Here is a 20,649-nt window from a genome sequence, read left to right as displayed (position 1 = left end):
AATGATGTGTCCATGCAGTAAATCCTTTTTACTTAACAAGAAATAATGTAAGATGTAAAAATCTAGAAAGAAGGAGTTCCACACAAGTATTTAAATAGGGAAAATAAGCTGTTAGAATTAATATTAATAAGTGTTTTTATAGTTCTAAGCAAATGTTTTTCATATTTTGAGTATTTGTGTACCTAATTGCAGTTTATTTAGATTACAGTGACAAAAGAAACGAGTATAATAAGTGGAAATATCTCACTTTAAAACAAAATGTGTACAAAATGAGAATCTAAGTATAAGTTGGCCCATTTTAATACATCTTCATCTATAATGACAATATAAATTTTTATAAACTTGATAAATTGGACAAAGATACAGTTTTTTGGTAGGTTGTCAATAATACAACACATTTTTGAAAAAGTCTTAATGACAAATGTGTTTATTTCCTTCCACTAAAGACTTAAATAAGGTAAAATCTAAATATATTATCTTCTAATTTTCGGTTTCAATATTTTACAAGTACTTAGTGCTTGTTAATTATTTAAATCCTGTCTTCTTTCATATTTTCAAAATTAAAATCTGCTATACCTCCTATGTTCATTATTTGTAGCTTTTGTTTGGCTTTGATCTTAAGATCAGAAATATTAGATGTTCTTTTTACACTGCCATTATGTTTTTCACAAGGAACAGTAATAGACATTATTTTAGTGTAACTTGCTTTACAGAATTCTTATGTTGTGATTTCATAGATTTTGTATTATTTTTACCAACTTTTTAAAAGTGTAAGACTTGTTTTTTTCTTCAACACGTATTTAATGTTTTGTTTCCAAAATAACAGCAATGCAAACCAGTCTCAACTTGTCAATATTTAGCAGACTTAAAAGAAATTCATCCTCAAAATTGAATCAACAAATAGTACAGTTCATTTTGATTTTTTTTTTTTGCATCTTAAATCTCAAGAATATGGAGCAAAAATATTTTGACTATTTTAATCATAATTTCCTTATTTCTATATTTTAGCTCTTGATGAGACCAGAACATTCTGGTCTCATCAAGAGCTATATAAAGAGAAGTTAAAATAACTTCAAACCAGGTAAAATATCTAGAATGTCTAAAAACCAGGTTGGGTATCTTTTCAAGTAGTTTGCAAACAACAAATAAAAAACAAACAACTTCTGTTCCTATAGTATAAAATAAAAGTGTTGAAAGTAAAGTGGAGTTGAATTATGTAAAACTTGCCAGACTTGTTACCGATTCTGTCCCAAAGTGAGCTTCAACATTTTGAATTTTACTCATAGTCTTTCCCTCAGGTTTTCTCTCTCTGAACCCCAAACTCTCACCTCTTTCTTTCTGCCAAGCCTTTTCTCCCCTCTGTTACACCCCTGTGTAGGGGCTTTTATAAGGATGTTACATAAAGGGTAAAAGGAACAAATTAAATACCCCAACGACCTAAAAACTCTCACAAACAAACCCAGGCTAGGAATTTATTTTACAGAAAAACAAAAAACTACACAAAAACAACAAAATACAAGGTTCAAATCGTCTTGAGGCTTGTACGGCCACCTCAAGCAACATCATGAAAATGGAACGTACCATTGTTGTGCATGTGGTAAGAGTATTGCAAAGTGTTAAGTCTAATGTAAGTTACACGCACTTATGTCAGGTTCTAGTTATTAGTAAGGTGTGCGTACTGGACACTTACTGATTGCATGCAAATACTGAATGCACCGGGTGTGCAGGTGATACGTGAATGCTCGTAGGATGCCCTTAGGATGCCAACGCAAACTATGCCCAGGTTGTCTGATTTCCTCATTTCTAACCGACAGGTTGCACGTAAAGAGCGCACACTTATAACTTCAACAGCACTGACGGGCCTCTTGTGCAGGATGGCGTTTTGTATAATGCTAAGTTCACACCAGGCATGTGATGCACTTTCAGGATTGTGCTGAACAGGAGTTCTTTAACACGCAGACAAAGTTCGCATGGGACTTTGCTACCTGCTACTAGCACATGTAGCTACAGTTGGTAAGAAGCTAAGTATGAAATGTTAAAGCAGTGCAAACCTTGTTCCAGTCCTTTTCTTTCACAGCTCTCTTCTGATATATGAAAGACTTGGTGTCATATAATTCCAGTCAGGTGCAAACCACAATTCCTAATTTTTCCTTCATGATCAATTTTCAAACGGTTGCACTTTGGTGCATGAAAAAGGACGCTACCCATACGACACTACCAAATCCAGAGTCCCTGATTGGAATTGCTCGCCTGAACGTGCGTTTTTCAGAGGTCAGTGTGAATGCAGCACAAGGGTTCACAAAGACCTGTCGCCCACAGCAAGCATGTAGAAAAAAAAGGAACATTTCCGCTCAGCGGCTTAACCAAGCAGAGTAGTATCTTACAATTTTGTCCAGGCCACCTGCGTACCCCGTGCAGATTGGCCCTTTTTTCCCCCACAGATAGCCCATTTCCACCCGTAAAGGCACTTGTGACTTAGGCATGACCTGCAATTTCCTGACTGATTCCCAAATTTAGAATAGGTCCTGAAAAACTTGTCCTCTGAAATTATTTCAGAAACCCAAATAATTTCTACAGAACGGACTCTATTAGAGGTTATGTGAAAACAGTAAATAATTTATATGGGGTTTTTTTTCTATTGAAACTGAGGAGTTTTTGATGAAGAGCAAAGTTAAACTTCACAGAATCTGCATGGGACTGATATTTAACAGCTGACACCGCTGCATTGCTCCCTGAGGGAGTTTTTGCATGTTTTACCATTAATGGGATCAGAAGGAGACAAATCTTTAGAATTGTTACTTCAGAGCAAGAAAAAAGAAAAAAGTTTATCCCCTGCAGCTCATAATTCTTCTTTTCTTTTTGCAGAAGTTCAAGTATGATCTGCTACTGCGGCACATTCAGCAGCAGAAAGAATGGGATTGCAGCACAAAAGGTGCATCTGACAAAAGAGCGTGATTAGGGGAAGCATCCATCCTTCAGCTTGAAGTGAAGAACTGAAGCGCAGACGGGTTTCTGCAGCTTTAAGTCGAATCCAGCTCTCTGCTTTTTACTAAAACCCCAAATCAGCAAAGCGGGAAGATTTTATAATCAAACTGGTAACACCCCTTTAGATTGTGCTGCTCATTGCCATAGCAACATCCATGGGACCCGGATGAGAACTGAATTTTACTGCAGTGGTCAAACCTCACGTGGAGTTAGTGGGCACACTCAGAGGAGCACAGCGCAAATCAACGGAGCGGTTAAACATGTAAATGACTGTTTGTGGGAAAGTTCTGCAAACTAAATGAGGCGTGAGCTCGTTTTCTGAGCGGCTCAGTGTGAGTAAGTGGTGTTGGATTTGAACCAACAAACACAGACACAACTGAAGGGGATTTGAAGTGAGATTGGCAGTTACTCAGACATGTACTGGAAGCAGAGCAAAACCTGCAAGCCGCTGTTAAGATTTGCTCCTCCATCCATGAAGACATTTGTTCTAAATCAGAAACAGACAGATCAGTTTATTCATGTCGCGCTTTTCTTTTTTGCTTTCTTAAATTTTTTCTTGAAAGCAGGTGGAAAGTAGCCACTAATCAAGAAGTTATAAATCTCCTTTTTCCTGTTAGATACAAAAATAAAAAACACTGGGCACAAGAGATCTATTTGAGAACTAATATAAACTCAGCGGCCAGAATGGCACACGTGTCCAACTGCTTATTAACACAAATTTCGAATCAGCCAATCACATCGCAGCAACTCAATGCATTTAGGCATGTAGACATGGTCACGATCTGCTGTAGTTCAAACCGAGCATCAGGATTGGGTTCGTATGGATGCATAGATCCAGCAAACTCTGAACAGAAGCATACCCACAAGAGTTTGATCAAGGGCCTCTCTGCTGTCAGGCAAGAGCACTAACTAGGAGTGCAACGGATCATGGCTGATAGGTGATCCATACGGATCAGTAGCCATGGCTCAGAATACACATTTCCACACAAGGTTGACTAGATCCATGTACGACTTTGTTTTCTTCGTCTGTGCTACCATCTGGCTCCAAACAATGCGGCTGAATAGCACCAATATCGACATTTTTGTTCCACTAGTGATGTTATGTTGGGGATGTGAGAGGCTGTAAGCTAACGGGAGAGCCGTTAAAAAGATAGCTCTCTGGAATGGGGAGAGGAAGGGGGGTAGGGTTGCTCTGTGCCAACAGTTGCGCCCACTGCCGCTCCACTGAAATTATGTCCCAGAAAACCACACAGGTTTTTTTTTCCGTTTTTTTTTTGCTAAACATGGCATAATCATCATTAAACAACTACTGGAAATGCTTCTAAAGTAGATCAAACGATGATCAGACTGGGACTTGCATTTTTTGCAGAACTCTTTTTTTTGAGCAGCCATCTAAAGAGGTACACAAGAGACAATGAAGCCAGACGGATAAAAAGGCTGTACGCAACTCAGCCTGCAAAAGTGTGCGCTTTGTGGCAGGGTCAAAACAGCCGATCAGACCCACCAAGGTTAGAACTTAACATTTCTGGAAAAATATCTGGGAGAAAGAGAAAGCATATAACAGCAATGCCCAGTGGCTACCAGAGGCGAACGATCCTGATCCAAAAGGATCTCTCAAAGAGTTCCAGTCCCATCCAACTACCGGCCAAAAACCTGTCTCTCCACAACATGGAAGCTCATCCTTGTGACCAAGATATATAGGCACATGGATCACTACATGAGCAACACACTGAATGGCATTGGTAGAGACTACAGAGGAGCCAAACACCAACTCATGGTTGACAGAACAGTCGCTCAAGACTGCAGGTCAAGACACACCAGCCTGTGCTGTTATGAAGAGTGGCTTAAAGGCGTTGTTCTGAAGTTCGCCACTAGAGGGCGCGGCCGTTTTTTGAGTTAATAAATCATAATTTGTAAGCAGAGGTGAACAGAGGAGCAAATGGCGATGTTTCCAGAGCAATTCAGTTTAATTAGCTCGTGTGTGCGTCCATGAGAGCGGTGAGCCCATTTTTTTGTGTTTATATTAGGGTAAAATATGTTGTTTATTGGTGTGGATATTTTCTGCTAACTTAAAAAGTTAAGCTAGTTTTGGTTAGAAGTTTATTGGATTTATTTAGCTCCTATTATTATCATAAGTATTCTTGGTATAATATTTTGAGTATTGATGCTATCGAGGTTTGTGGAATGTTTGTAAAGTGCAGATATAACAGGCTAAGTTGTTATTATTAAGAGTTATTATTATTGAATTTGGTTTATTATAATTGTATTATTTGTTTTCTTCATTCTTTGTTTAGAACCACACACACATAAACCCAAACCAGAAATATACATGTGCTGGACTGTAAAGCCAAACGCAGATTAAAAAAGGAACAGAAAAAGTCCTCCTCTGGTCTGTCATTGCTTGGGAGAATATACACACTTGACCAGTGTGCTCTCTGCGATCATCCAAATCCGAAACCCTTAGTAAAGACTGAAGTCTTCAATACAAAATCTGGTCCTTTGAGCCGGATAGGTTGATTACAGAGAGAGAAGATGGATTATGATCCCCAACAAGAAGGTGCACGTCCTAAGAGGACAGTGCGTCCACCAAGATGGATGACTGATTATCAAACATATGCACTCCCTTCTTCTGCTGGTTTGGAACAGCATCGATCCAGAGAGGGTTATGCCGAGATGACACCCCTCAGCCAGACTCCTAGCCCCACTGGCGCTGTGGGGCAGGCACCAGTTTTCCCCAGTGTCCCACAGGAGTTCTTAAACATAGTGCAGAACCTGCAGGAGGACAACAGACGACTCCAGATGGTGGTTTCAGACATGAAGAGGCAGATGGATCGTAACGCTGCTTTAAATGCATCAACTAGCCTGCAATTTAAACAGCGACCAGAGGGGGGCATTTCAACTGAGGAAACTTGGATCTCCACAGGTCTGCCCACACAGTTGTCCTCCCTGCAACCACTGCAGCCCAATTTACCCCCCACAACCGATGCAGAGGAAGAATGGCCGTTACCTCCACCTCCAGTGTTCCTGCCAAAGGACTTGTATGACCCCATGGAGGTACAAATGTTTCAAACTCCACAGCCACCAATCATTACCCAAGAGCTCAGCCACCACTTACAAGGATTACAAATACAACAGAAATCATCTGCAACAACTGCAGCTCCTGCATTTCAATCACATGCAGCTCAGTCCACACCTGTATTGCAACCTCAATCTGGACCTGGTCCAGCTCCTAGCATGCAGTCACAAGAAGCAGTGTTGGCTCCCATCATGGCCACAGCTACAAAGGAGAAAACCTACAGGGGACCATTACCCTCAATCCCAGAGTTCACCAGAGGTGATCCAAGACAGTTTGCTAGATTGAAACTTGCTCTGGACAATATTCTCCCAGCTGATGCCACAGAGAGATTCAAGTACCAGGTGCTGTGTGACCATCTTAAGTTTGAGGAAGCTCTACTCGTTGCTGACTCATACAGTAACTCACCTCGTCCCTATTCAGACACGATGGCTTCTCTCACAAAACACTATGGTCAGCCGCACCAGCTGTCACTACACAGAATAGCAGAGCTGATGGATGAGCCTAACATTCGTTCAAATGACACATCAGGATTCAGAAAATTTGCATTAAGAGTTCGTGCTTTGGTGGGCATGTTAGAGCAACTTGGAGATGATGGACACATAGAGCTGCAATGTGGGTCTCATGTAGCAAGGCTTGCTCGTAAGCTACCCCAAGACCTGCGTGCTGCTTTCCGTCGTTACCTCTACCCACAGAAAGATGGAATACCATCACTAAGAGACTTTGCAGAGTGGCTGGAATATGAGCTGGTTATCCAAGAAGGTGGAGATAATTCAGACAGAGTAGAAGAGTCCCTTAGAGATAGAAACAGCATCAAAAGAGATAAGAGAGCTGCTAAGAGGACCACCACTGTTCTGCATGGTGCAACACAGAAAGGCGCTCATGAAGAGCCCTCAGCTACAACCTCCACTGTGTCAGAACTTCAAGAAAAGCCCAAAGCCTACTGCCCTTATTGCAAAAACACACTGCACTTCTTAGACCAATGCAGCAATTTCAAGATCTTGACAAAAGACCAGAAGTCCACTTGGATTAAATCCAATAATCTATGTTGGCGGTGCGGGCGGCATCATCAGGCTGCTCAGTGTCGACTTAAAGTGCAGTGTAAAATATGCCAAGGGAAACACCTTGAGGCCTTACATGCGGTGAACCTAAGAGCCGCTGTACCTAAACCACCAACAGAACGAGCTACTGAGATGGAGAGGTCATCTACAGATGTGCTCTATTTAGACCGTCGAGCTGGCTGTAATCAAGTGCTGTTGAAGATAAGCAAAGTGCTGCTGAAGAATGGTAAACATACATTGGAGACGTTTGCCATTTTGGATGATGGATCAGAAAGAACAATCCTTCTTCCAGAGGCTAAGCGAAAGCTTCACTTACAAGGCACCGCAGAGAGTCTCACCCTGCGAACAGTAAGACAAGGACTAAGAACTTTGCATGGAGCATCTGTGAAGGTCAAGGTCTCTTCAGCCAGCCAACCATACAGAACCTTCTCTATTGAGAGTGCTTTCACAGCTGAGGACTTGGGGTTAGCGGAACATTCTTACCCTGTGGAAGCATTAAAGAAAAGGTTTAAACATTTGAAAAACGTCCCCTTAGAGCCATTTACAAATGCCAAGCCATTACTTTTGATTGGCTCTGACTGTCCTCACCTCGTCACGCCCATAAAACCTGTCCGTTTGGGCCCACCTGGAGGTCCAGCTGCAGTCAAAACTAGATTGGGTTGGACACTACAAGGACCAGTTCCCTCACCCCAGCAAACTGTGCAACCGCAGCAGTGTCTCTTCCTTTCAACCGTTTCTCCACAAGCAGAACTGTTCAGTCACATTGAGAAGCTTTGGCAACTTGACACTCTACCATATCGAAGTGAGAAGTCAGTGACCCGATCTCGAAAAGAAAAGGAAGCTGTGAATCTGCTGGAAGAAAAAACGATAAGAGTGAATGTAGACGGAATACACAGGTATGCTACCCCCCTTCTTCGCGTCAGCCACATGCCAACACTCAAAGTATCACCTGAAGCAGTCCTGCCAAGTCTGCGCAGTACGGAAAAACGCCTCAGCAGAGATCCAGAAAAGGCACGAGTCTATCAAGCGGAGATGACAAAGTTAATAACAGCAGGCTATGTCAGAGAAGTAACAGAAGAGGAAGTGAGGACATCAAAAGAGTCATGGTTCATCCCCCACCACATGGTAACACACAACGGAAAGAACCGTGTTGTGTTCAATTGTTCATTTACCTACAGAGAGAAGAACCTCAATGTGCTGCTGCTACCAGGCCCAAATCTGGGGGCCTCTCTTCTTGGCGTCCTGCTGCGCTTCAGAGAACACTCCACCGCCATTAGCAGTGACATCAAGGGGATGTTTCACCAGGTAAGACTATTACCTGAAGATCAGTCATTGTTACGTTTCATCTGGCGTGACCTGCAGAGACATACTTACCCTCAGGTGTACGAATGGCAGGTGCTCCCCTTTGGGACAACATGTTCACCATGCTGTGCAATCTATGCACTTCAGAGACTTGTACATGAAAACAGTAACCAGGGAGATTATGTGCGTGACTCCATTGAGAAGAACTTCTATGTAGACAACTGGCTGCAGAGCTTTCCATCTCCTGAAGTGGCAAAAGACCAGGTGGAGAAAGTGCGCTCCCTATTATCAGAAGGAGGATTTGACCTAAGACAGTGGGCCAGTAACACTCCAAGTATCATCAGCCATCTGCCAAAGGAATTCAGGTCAGAGAGCAGCGAGCAGTGGCTGAATCATACCGATATGGATCCTCAAGAACCGGCTCTTGGTTTGCGTTGGATGTGCAACTCTGACACTCTGCAGTACAAGTCCCGTCAGATGGGGAGCAGCTCTCCTACGATGAGGAACATCTACAGAGTTTTGGCCAGTCAGTATGACCCCCTTGGTTTCCTTATTCCTTTCACCACGAGAGCTAAAGTACTGGTTCAGCAGTTGTGGGGCAAAAACCGTGAATGGGATGACCCACTGTTACCAGGTGAGCTGCTCTCTACATGGATTGAATGGGAAGAGGAGTTGCAACAGCTGGAGAACATCAGTCTACGCCGTTGTTATTCAAGCCCAGAGATGGACAAAGCAGACAGTCAGCGAGAGCTTCACATCTTCTGTGATGCCTCCCAACAGGCATATGGCAGCGTGGCATACTTACGAACACAAGATGTTGCTGGAAACATTGAAGTTGCCTTTCTCACTGCTCGCTCCAGAGTGGCTCCTAAGCGGCAGTTGTCTATGCCACGCCTGGAACTATGTGCGGCCCTGACTGGAGCTCAACTTGCCAGCCTGCTGACTAAAGAGCTCACTCTGCCATTGTCCAGAGTTGTTTTGTGGACAGACTCTACAACTGTCTTAACATGGATTCAATCTGACTCCTGCCGTTTCAAAGTATTCGTGGGAACTCGGATAGCTGAAATTCAGGAACTGACAGAAAGCCAGTCGTGGAGATATGTGACGACTTCGGAAAACCCAGCAGATGATCTGACAAGAGGAAAACGGTTGCAGGACCTCACCAGTCAGTCCAGGTGGGCCTGTGGACCCTCATTCTTGCAGCTGCCTTCAGATCAATGGCCAGATCATCCATTTTTGCCATGCGCAGATTCAGAAGAAGAACAGCGAAGATCCACAACTTGCTTAGCTGTTTCTACTGACCTGAAAATTCTGCCTGATGCCCAACAGTTTACCAGTTTTGATCAACTGGTGAAAGAAACTGCCAGGTGCCTTCACGGGGCGGCTGGTGACAACCTCACAACAGAGCATTACAAAAAGGCTGAGCTTAGTCTTCTGATATCTGCACAAAGAGACAGTTTTCCTGATGAGATTCAGTGTCTGACATCTGGAAAACCAGTCAGCTCCACCAGCCGTTTGGTTACATTGTCTCCAGAGTTTGATGAGTCACTTCAACTCATCAGAGTAGGTGGCCGACTCAGACGTTGCCCTGATTTGGAAGAAAATGTGATTCATCCAGTTGTCATGGACCCAAAACATCCTGTAACCAGACTACTCATTCGACAGGCTGACAGTGATTTAAAACATCCAGGAGCAGAGAGATTATTTGCAGAGGTGAGAAGAAAATATTGGATTCTCCGGGGCCGTGAAGCAGTAAGGCGTGAACAGCGCTCCTGCCCCGAGTGCCAAAGATGGAGAGCACAACCAATTACCCCGAAAATGGCTGACCTTCCTCTGTCACGGCTCAGACTCAACCAGCCACCATTTTTCTCTACCGGTGTAGACTGTTTTGGGCCAATGCAGGTGAAGATTGGTAGACGGAACGAGAAACGGTGGGGCCTGCTATTCAAATGTTTGACAACTCGAGCTGTTCATATCGAGGTACTTTCAAGCATTAACACAGATTCCTTCCTGATGGCTTTAAGAAGATTTGTCTCTCGTCGTGGGAAACCAGCTGAGATCTTGTGCGACCAGGGCACTAATTTCCGTGGCGGAGAACGGGAGCTACGAGAAACATTCAATGGTTTACATCCCACATTAGAAGCTCAGCTGGCAGAACATCAGATAAAGTTTCGTTTCAACACCCCGAATGCTCCTCACTTTGGAGGATCCTGGGAGCGCGAGATCAGGTCCATAAAAGTGGCTTTAACCTCTTCGCTGGGTTCTCAAGTAGTAAGTGAGGAAATCCTACAGACTGTGTTGATTGAGATTGAGGGAATACTCAACTCAAAACCTTTGGGTTACGTTTCATCAGATCTGGCTGACCCAGACCCCATTACCCCAAACCTGTTGCTGATGGGGCGGCTGGACCCTTCTCTGCCACAAGTGATCTACCATGACTCAGAGCTTCTTGGACGGCGACACTGGAAGACCTGTCAAGTGCTGTCTGATCGATTTTGGACTCAGTTCATACGTCACTATCTCCCAACACTGCAGACCCGTTCAAAGTGGCAGAAAGACACTTCTCCCCTTCAATCAGGAACTGTAGTGATGGTAGTTGATCCCCAGCTGCCAAGGGCCTCATGGCCTATTGGAAGAATCTGCAAGACATTCCCAGGAGCTGACGGTTTGATCCGTACAGCAGAAGTTAAAGTAAAGGACCGTACATACATGCGACCAGTGAGACGCCTCATCCGACTACCTGCTGACGCGCAAACAAATGAACAGTAAACCCTGCAGCAAACTTGCTGTGCAAGTTTGGGGGCGGCTGTTATGAAGAGTGGCTTAAAGGCGTTGTTCTGAAGTTCGCCACTAGAGGGCGCGGCCGTTTTTTGAGTTAATAAATCATAATTTGTAAGCAGAGGTGAACAGAGGAGCAAATGGCGATGTTTCCAGAGCAATTCAGTTTAATTAGCTCGTGTGTGCGTCCATGAGAGCGGTGAGCCCATTTTTTTGTGTTTATATTAGGGTAAAATATGTTGTTTATTGGTGTGGATATTTTCTGCTAACTTAAAAAGTTAAGCTAGTTTTGGTTAGAAGTTTATTGGATTTATTTAGCTCCTATTATTATCATAAGTATTCTTGGTATAATATTTTGAGTATTGATGCTATCGAGGTTTGTGGAATGTTTGTAAAGTGCAGATATAACAGGCTAAGTTGTTATTATTAAGAGTTATTATTATTGAATTTGGTTTATTATAATTGTATTATTTGTTTTCTTCATTCTTTGTTTAGAACCACACACACATAAACCCAAACCAGAAATATACATGTGCTGGACTGTAAAGCCAAACGCAGATTAAAAAAGGAACAGAAAAAGTCCTCCTCTGGTCTGTCATTGCTTGGGAGAATATACACACTTGACCAGTGTGCTCTCTGCGATCATCCAAATCCGAAACCCTTAGTAAAGACTGAAGTCTTCAATACATGTGCACAGCCTGGATTGATTATAAGAAAGCCTATGACTCAATGCCACACACATGGATCACTGAATGCTTGGAGCTGTACAACATCAACAGGACCCTAAGAGCCTTCATAGGAAAATCGATGAAGCTGTGGAAAACCACCCTTGAAGCCAATGGGAAGCCACTTGCACAAGTATCCATCAAATGTGGGCTATACCAAGGTGATGCTCTGTCCCCACTGCCGTTCTGCATAGGTCTGAACCCCCTCAGCCAAATAATGAACAAGACTGGCTATGGATACCGACTCAGAAATGGGGCCAACATCAGTCATCTCCTCTACGTGGATGACATCAAGCTATATGCTAAGAGCGATCGTGACATTGACTCCCTGATCCACACCACCCGGATCTACAGTGCTGACATTGGGATGTCATTCAGGCTCGAGAAATGTAGCCGGATGGTGACAAAGAGAGGCAAGGTAGTCCACACAGGAGGGGTCTCACTCCTAGAAAGAACAATGGCAGACATTGAGGACAGCTACAAGTACCTTGGATTTCCACAGTTAAATGGTAACCTGGAGCAGGCAACAAGGAAAGCTGCAACAGCTAAATACCTCCAACGGGTAAGGCAAGTCCTGAGAAGCCAGCTCAGTGCCAAGAAAAAGACCCGGGCAATAAACAGCTACGCACTGCCAATTATCAGATACCCTGCAGGAATAATGAGATGGCCAAAGGAAGAGATACAGACCACGGATGTTAAAACACGAAAGATCCTCACCCTGTATGGAGGGTTTCATCCCAAATCCAGCACCCTGAGACTATATGCTAGCTGTAAGGAAGGAGGCCGAGGACTAGTGAGAGTGGAAGCCACTATCCAGGATGAAACATCCAGGATGCATGAATACATCAAGCTCAAGGCCCCAACTGGCAGTGTGCTCAGTGAATGTCTCAGCCAATGGAGAGCAGAGGATACAGTGCTGGAGGACAGATCCTCATGGGAGGACAAACCCCTGCATGGGATGTACCACCGGACCATAACTGAAGTGGCTGATATCAAGAAGTCCTACCAATGGCTAGAAAGGGCTGGCCTACAGGACAGCACTGAAGCGCTCATCCTGGCAGCTCGGGAACAAGCCCTGAGCACCAGAGCAATAGAGGCTCAGATCTACCACACCAGACAAGACCCAAGGTGTAGATCTACCACACCAGACAACACCCAAGGTGTAGATCTACCACACCAGACAAAGACTGCAAGGTGTAAGATGCTGGCAGGGAAAGCATACATGAAGCGCCACAATCCAGTGGCTGGAATAATATACAGGAACATGTGTGCAGAATATGGACTGGAAACCCCAAAGTAAAAATGGGAAACACCTCAGAAGGTGGTAGAGAATGAGAGGGCAAAGATCCTGTGGACTTCTTGATCCAGGCTGATGGGATGGTAATGGAGAACCAACCAAATATTTTAGTGGTGGATATAGAACAGAGGAAAGTCGATGTGGTGGATGTGGCAGTGCCAAGCGATGGGAACATCAGGAAGAAGGAACATGAGAAACTGGAGAAATACCAGGGACTCAGAGAAGAACTAGAGAAAGCCTGGAAAGTGAAGGTGACAGTGGTGCCTGTGGTAATTGGAGCACTCGGGGCAGTAACCCCCAAGCTGGAGGAGTGGCCACAACAGATACCTGGAAAGACCTCAGACCTCTCAGTCCAGAAGTGTGCAGTGCTAGGAACAGCTAAGATACTGCGCAGGACCCTCAAGCTCCCAGGTCTCTGGTAGAGGACCCGAGCTTGGAGAAGAAACCACCCACAGAGGGTGAGAGGGGTGTTTTTTTTCATAATAATAATTATAATTTTTTTATAAATACATATCTACACATAGATGTATGTACATAGATACATACATACATACATACATACATAAACACACAAATACATACATACACATGTACATACATACATACTCTTTTTGACTCTCTCACCTGCGGGTCACCTTCACTTTCCAGGCTTTCTCCAGTTCTTCTCTGAGTCCCTGGTATTTCTCCAATTTCTCATGTTCCTTCTTCCTGATGTTCCCATCTCTTGGCACTGCCAATAAATAACGACTTTCCTCTGTTCTTTATCCACCACTACAATGTCTGGTTGGTTCTCCATTTCCATCCTATCAGCCTGGATCTTGAACTCCCACAGGATCTGTGCCCTTTCATTCTCTACCACCTTCTGAGGTGTTTTCCATTTTGACCTTGGGGTTTCCAGTCCATATATGTATCAGAGGATGTTCTATTAGCTATTCTGCACAGACTTAAAATAAGATCCAGCAAAGTTTCAACTTGTTGGTTCAGGGAAAACTTTTTGCTGCTCAGAAATTGCTCTTTGCCCGTTTTGTTCTCCGGTTACGAAGCGTTACGTGACCCACGGTGGTTGTTTAACCGTGACCATCTCAGCCACTAATGAACAGACCCTCCCTGACACCCACAGAGAAAAATACGGCTCACATAGTCATCCAGAATGACCCCCAGAACCCCGCCTCCCCCATCGACAAAAAGAAAAACTTTGAGGCGTTTCTGTCTGCGATCAATAAAGCTGCTTTAAGCTGCAATCGATGGAGTTTATGGCAGAAAGAGCTGTTGTGCTCCGACTCTGTCAGCCTCACTTGTACTTCTGTTTGTTAGAAGAAATTAAGACTTTTCTCTCTGTGTGCAGAGACCTTTGAAGACTGCATCAGCTCCTCTGGCGATCAATAAGACACTCACGTTGGTCATGCTCTGAAGGATTTTATTTGCTCAACATCTTCCTCCAGCTTCCTCCTCCTCCCTCCAGGATGAAAGGACCCTCCTCATATATTGTGCAAGCAACAGGATGAGGGGGTGTATTTGAAGGAAGCAGGTTTTAAGATTGAGGACTGCTTGGATTCTGTCGGGCACAACAGCTAAATGATTCTTGTCAGAGCCGAACTCTGTACAGGTATAACCACCTGAAGAGAATGTAGACCATGGGACACAACATTAAACCGTCACACCTGTAAGTTGGGCTTGTCAAGGCTTGTGTCCACCAGATAGTCTTATATACTTCAGATAAACTTGTGTTCTACAAAGAGAACACCACTGAGTCTTCTCATTGTGTGGCTCAACATTTTCTACACAGAGTTTTCTTAAGGACCTTTAGAGATGTAAATGATGACAACCTAATGTTACAGACTTTGATGTGCTTTGTGTGGAATTTTTTTCTTGACGGGGGACATTAAAAGAAAATTAAGCCTATTGTGTTTCTGAGTATTTCTTTACTGAAATTGTGAAGCAGACGAAGAAATTTTATTTAAAAACGCATGTAGGTGTAATGTAGGCCTACAGTCGGCAGGCTACAATTGGCAGGCAATAAGCTCCCTGAGCCACTCCATGTTAATGTATACACTTGCAGACAAATAGATCCATGAACGTCTGTTTTCCTCATCCAAGCTGCCATCTGGCTGAAAACTGTAGATGGCTCCAATAATGCTCTGTTGCACCACTAATGTTAGCTTGGGATTGTGAGGGGCTTTAAGCTGATGGGAGAGTATGTCAACGAAAGGATATTGGAAAATAGGGGTGGGCTTACTCTTCACCAACAGTCCTGCCCACAACTCAGACGCTAATTTCTCTCTGCAAAAACTCCTAGAAAACGACACCGTTTTTTTTTATTTTGGCCAAAAACAACATAAAAACCATTGAAAACGATTTGAAAATAGATCAAAAAATGACAGGAGTGGGACTTTAAGAAAAAAAGAAAAAATTTGTACAATCACTCAAAACAATAATAACATGTACAAAGACTCCAATGTCTGTTATAAGTCACAGTACAAAAGTGAGTTTTCAACCTGACATTTCAAACCAGACAGTTTTATAATCTTCTACAGGTAAGGAGCCGATGCAGAGTAAGCGTTGGCCAGCCCCACGTCTTGTACTCATGCAGAAGAATAAAGGCATAAACAGGTATTTATATTTAACCCAGTACAAAACTCAACCGTCAACCAATGATAGTTGGAGGTACATGGTAAATGTTAGCAACTTCTCAGACGAGGTGAAAAATTAATCTGGATAGTCTCCAGGTTCTAGACCACCTGGAGACTAGCAAGTAGTGATGTTATCGCCAGCACATGGGCGTTGCAGAAGTCCATTCTAGAGCCAGTGAGAACATGAATGAGACTTTCAAAATACTTGAGGCTAAAAAATGGCTACGCCGTCCTAAGTAGCTGTGACTGTCAAAACTAACTCTCATAAAACAGTTAATTTGTTCCTTAGAGAACAGATGAGGATCAAAAGATGATGCAAAGTATATTAGGAAACCCATTTTCTTTTGATATATACCTTTTTTTAGACCAAATATGTTTTTATCAAGATGTAGTTTTTTCATGCAATATTTGCATTATTATATGTTTGTATTCCTCAATCTAGATGATGTGATTTTTTTTTCTTTTTTGGAGAGAAAATAATTGATACTTTTTTTAAATTTCTATTTTAGGGTCAGAGTTAAAAGCCCTATCCTCTCTACAGATTTTATACACTTTATCTTCACTCTGTCTCCTATTCTTCCCGGGTCTTTTTCTGTCCGGGCAGATGGATGTTTTAACTAAACGGAACAGTCTATCATCTTACTGCACATGTACAATCAGGGCCCGGCCAGTAAATGAAAGCACAGCTCTCACAAAGCCTCTGTGTCTCATTTCCATCCATCACGTCAGTCGGCTCCTCAGACATGCAGTCCTCAGGCATCATGTCCGCTCTTGTTCTCTTTCACTTCGACATCCACAGCCCAGCTCTCGTATTGTCATTTTCATTCCCCGTTGCGACTTGGTGAGACAGTTATTGTAATGAGAAAGACCAGAGAGATGATGGATGCCTCCCCCCTCATTTTCTTCAAACTTAGAGTCATTGAGATATCGCAGTAGACAACCTTTTAAACCGCTTTTTAACTGCTTTTTGATAAAGATCCAAACAGGAAATAAAAAGAACTATAGACATATAAACAGTAATTAAAGGCAGCTTCAGTGCACATCCATAATTTCTCTCAGAAACTTCTGTTGTTTGAGGTAATATTAAAGCTCAGTCCTTAGAGGATACATGCTGTCTGCTGGAGAAAAATGGGTAAACCTGTATAGGGTATGATGGAGGCCCACATGAAATATCAAAGATGTAGACCGCTCGGCAAGCCCATCGAGCAAAAATATTAATGCACATTTTTTCTACAGGCATGCTGTAAGTGACAGGTCATAGCAAACATACACATGCAAGGAAGGGTAAGTAAGGATTAAGTAGGTGAGACATAGGGAATACAGATTTGATATTTTTTCAACCATCCCAAATTCTACGGACCGTCCAAACAGTTAGTGCTGTTCGAGTGAAAAATATGTGCCCCCTGTGGGTTCCTTGTGTGCAATCTGACTATTAGAAATTAGGAAATCGCACAATCAGAGCGCAGTCTGTGTGGACATCCAACAGGCTTCGTACAGGCACTTGTACCCTGCAAACCCGGACAACCTTAGGGGTTCATGTGACCAAGACTTCAGGTCTGTTCTTCATCCATGCCTCCATTGATGTATGAATGTCTGTAGGTGAGTGTAACTGTGACCAAAAAGTGTTTCTTTCCTTGAAAAGATAGAAAGGCACAGTAGAAAAGAGCAAATACATTTACATCAGAAAAAAATACAAACAAGTAATGGTGTTCCTCAGGGTTCTGTGTTTGAACCTCTTGTGCTATCTACTTTGGATTGTTCAAGTCAAGTAGGGGTGAAACGATTAATCGGAGAATTGATTTTTTTTCCCTACGATTTAACCAGATCGACTTGTCTGAGGCAAGTTGTTAATCAAATCCTGCTGAATCGACCTATACTATTAGAAAATCGTTTGAAAATGTAATAAACCATTAGTATCGGTCTTGGAAAACATAATTTAGATTGAATCATGGTAGGTTTATTCCACTATAATGTAAACACGACCGAGTAACATCACAGCGGACAACACTCATGTGGTGGGGATAGTGTTTTTTTTTTTAAACTTTGTTAACAAAAATAAAAGGATATTTACTAAAAGATCATTTAAATGAATTATTTTGGAAAGCAAACAGCAAATTTACATCTACAGATTATGTATTTCTACTATTTTTCTTTTATTTTTAAGTTTCAACCAAAAAAATGTACATAGCCAATTTTCAGAGCTCTATAATTTTCTTTGTGTTGGATGAAAGACTATGTTTATAAATTGTACTTTTTTCCTTTACAATTGCATCCCAATTCCACATAAGGCGGAATATTTATAGCAAGCAAAAGCTGAGTGGTATTCACAGACTCATGCCTCAAAAAATGTTTCTTTTCTAGAAACTTTGTCCACTTCTTCCTTCAGACCTTAAAAACTTAAATTGACACCAGCATGACCTGCTGCTGAAGAAAGCAGGCTTTGAAGTAAAAGAGGAACAAAAAGGCTGAAGATGGATCCTGAAATACGACAAATCAGAGTTTAAAATGCAGTCTTTGGCTTTCTGACAGGTCGTCTCACCGTCGGCTCGGAAATGTCACACTATGCAAATGCTTCATCGTTTTAAGCGACTGGCCTTACCGCTCCAAACGTTCTGAGAAATCCACCCAGAGAGGCAGAGGAGGAGGATTCCTGTGATGTTTAGGCAAAATTCAAATCCCTGGCTCAGGTTTCTGTTTCAAAGAATCATTATGAAACGTTTATTGCACAGTATAATGGGCATAAAATAACGACACCATCAGCATTTAGATTGTTTCCACGCCCGCCTTACTTTCATTATGCAGTTCTGCTATCTACTGGTAGTGAAATATCCTGGGAAAATGATGATTACAGAGGAAGAGAACAGAGCGGATGTCTGCCAGCTCCCCACATCAAATGATTCTGGAATAAAACATAAGTTTTACCTTTCAAAAGTTTTGTCTCTTGTGGTTATTGTTTGTTTACAAAATTATTCAAAATCCCTTCAGCATGTGTCTAAACCGGATGGTCAGTCATTGATCAGTTTGTGGTTTTGAATGTGGAGTTCCTCAGGGATTAAATCTGAGAGCCCTAATTTTGTTTTTTACAGCTGTTGATAACTCAGGTTCCACAAAAACATTGTATCCACTGGAAATAAAATGATAAAAGACTCTGATGAAATGAGTAAAGTATTGCAGGACTTTCCAGAGTGCTTTAGAAAAAAGTTAGAAATATTTTTAGAGGTTGATGAGGTTAGAACTGCCAAAAAAGGTGGGGATATAAGGCTGTATTGCTGCTTGTTTTCTAAGATCGCTTGCTCGGCCATGTTAGCACACCTGTCCACCCCAGTCTCAGTCAGGTGTGAGAAATATTGAAGCAGAGTCCTTGTTATGACAGATTTTGTCGTATATTGTTCACTGTATTTCAGGATGCAATGGCAGGCAATGCAGGTGCATCTGATTGAGTCTGGGATGCACCTGTTCCAGGTCAGATGGAGAGGATTTGCTGTTGAGACGCCCTAAGGGAGCAGCCAAAGGCCAACAAACATTTTAAGGAGGAAATTTTGATTTACCTGAAGTGAAGGAGATGTAGCACAGCACAAGTTCAAAAAGCAACACTAAAGAGGACATAGAGCTTAACTTTGTACTTGCAGTAAAGATAGTCTATACTTTACTGAAATAATTCACAATTTTCCATCAGTTTTCTCGTCCTTCATTCTTTGCTTCCTGTGTGATATAAACTTTTCAGTAAATCTATAGATGTATGGCAGTCGTGCACATGAATATAGGGAACAAGTGGAAGTCAATCTAAACATTCTAGAATTGATGTTAAAGTTGTTATCCAGCTTTAAATGTAAAAATTCAAGTTTTCTACTTATTCTTTCTCATTCTCTCAGGAAAACTGAAATAAAACTTTTTTCATGTTTATTTCAGACTATAAGCGACACAAGATGAATCTTTATGCAACACTGACATCAAGTGGCCACATGGAGGTACTGCACCATTCACAAACCAAGATTCTGCTCTACGATTTTACTGCACTTCTTTTTTTTTTTTTTACTTTATTTTTTAGATATTTTTATTAACACAGAATACAGCTTTTCCTGTAAGAACAAAAGCAAAGGAAACAAAAAGAAAGAGAAGGAAAGCAAAAGCAGACGTAAGTAGCAGGGAGCAACTAAAACATTGTTTCAAGACCGGACCGAGGGAGCTGAGTATTGTGTCCATTTCTTCCATCGATCTTCGAGGTTTTGTGCCTCTAGCCTTAAGTAATATGTTATCTTCTCCATGGAGAAAATTTCCTCCATAATGTCTCTCCATTGCTGCAGTGTTGGCGTTTCACTTCTCAATCAGTTTCTTGTTATTGCCTTTTTACAGGCTAGTATCATCACCTTGAACAGGTATTTGTCTTCTGGTCGAATGACGTCCATCGATAGGCCAAAGAAAAATATCTGTGGGTCCATGACTATCTCACATACTAGGATATCCCGAAAGGTTTTGACCATAATTTTCCAGAAAGGAGAAATATTTCCACATGACCGGAAGATTTTTCTGCACTTCTAAATGTTCGAACAATTCTCTACTTTCATTTCTTTAGGGGTTAGGGTGTGTGTGTTTCTGCAACTTTAGGTTCTGGATACTTGTTTTGTATGGCTTCTGACAATCAATTAATAACTGCTACTGTATGTCCAACATCCATGTCATCCAGTCATCCATCTTCTTAACCCGCTGAATCTCTTTCGGGCTCCAGGGGTTGCTGGAGCCGATCCCAGCTATTGTTGCACAAAGTGGGGGTAGATCCTGGACGAGTTGCTTTGCTTCT

General features: G+C 42.3%; 1 protein-coding gene across 1 annotated transcript; it reads left to right on the top strand.

The window, feature by feature from the left end:
* The first annotated feature begins 9,744 nt into the window (after positions 1–9,744).
* Positions 9,745–11,781, top strand: LOC111946881. Its single transcript, XM_023952038.1, has 2 exons — positions 9,745–11,398; positions 11,695–11,781. Exon 1 carries the CDS (start codon positions 10,045–10,047, stop codon positions 11,188–11,190), a length of 1,146 nt encoding a protein of 381 aa, XP_023807806.1. The 5' UTR covers positions 9,745–10,044; the 3' UTR covers positions 11,191–11,398; positions 11,695–11,781.
* Positions 11,782–20,649: the final 8,868 nt, after the last annotated feature.

Source organism: Oryzias latipes, chromosome 22 (genome assembly GCF_002234675.1).
Source record: "Oryzias latipes chromosome 22, ASM223467v1".
In the NCBI taxonomy this organism is placed as follows: Eukaryota; Metazoa; Chordata; class Actinopteri; order Beloniformes; family Adrianichthyidae; genus Oryzias; species Oryzias latipes.
The sequence above is the reverse complement of the archived record's forward strand: the minus strand, read 5'-3'. Positions and strand labels throughout refer to the sequence as shown.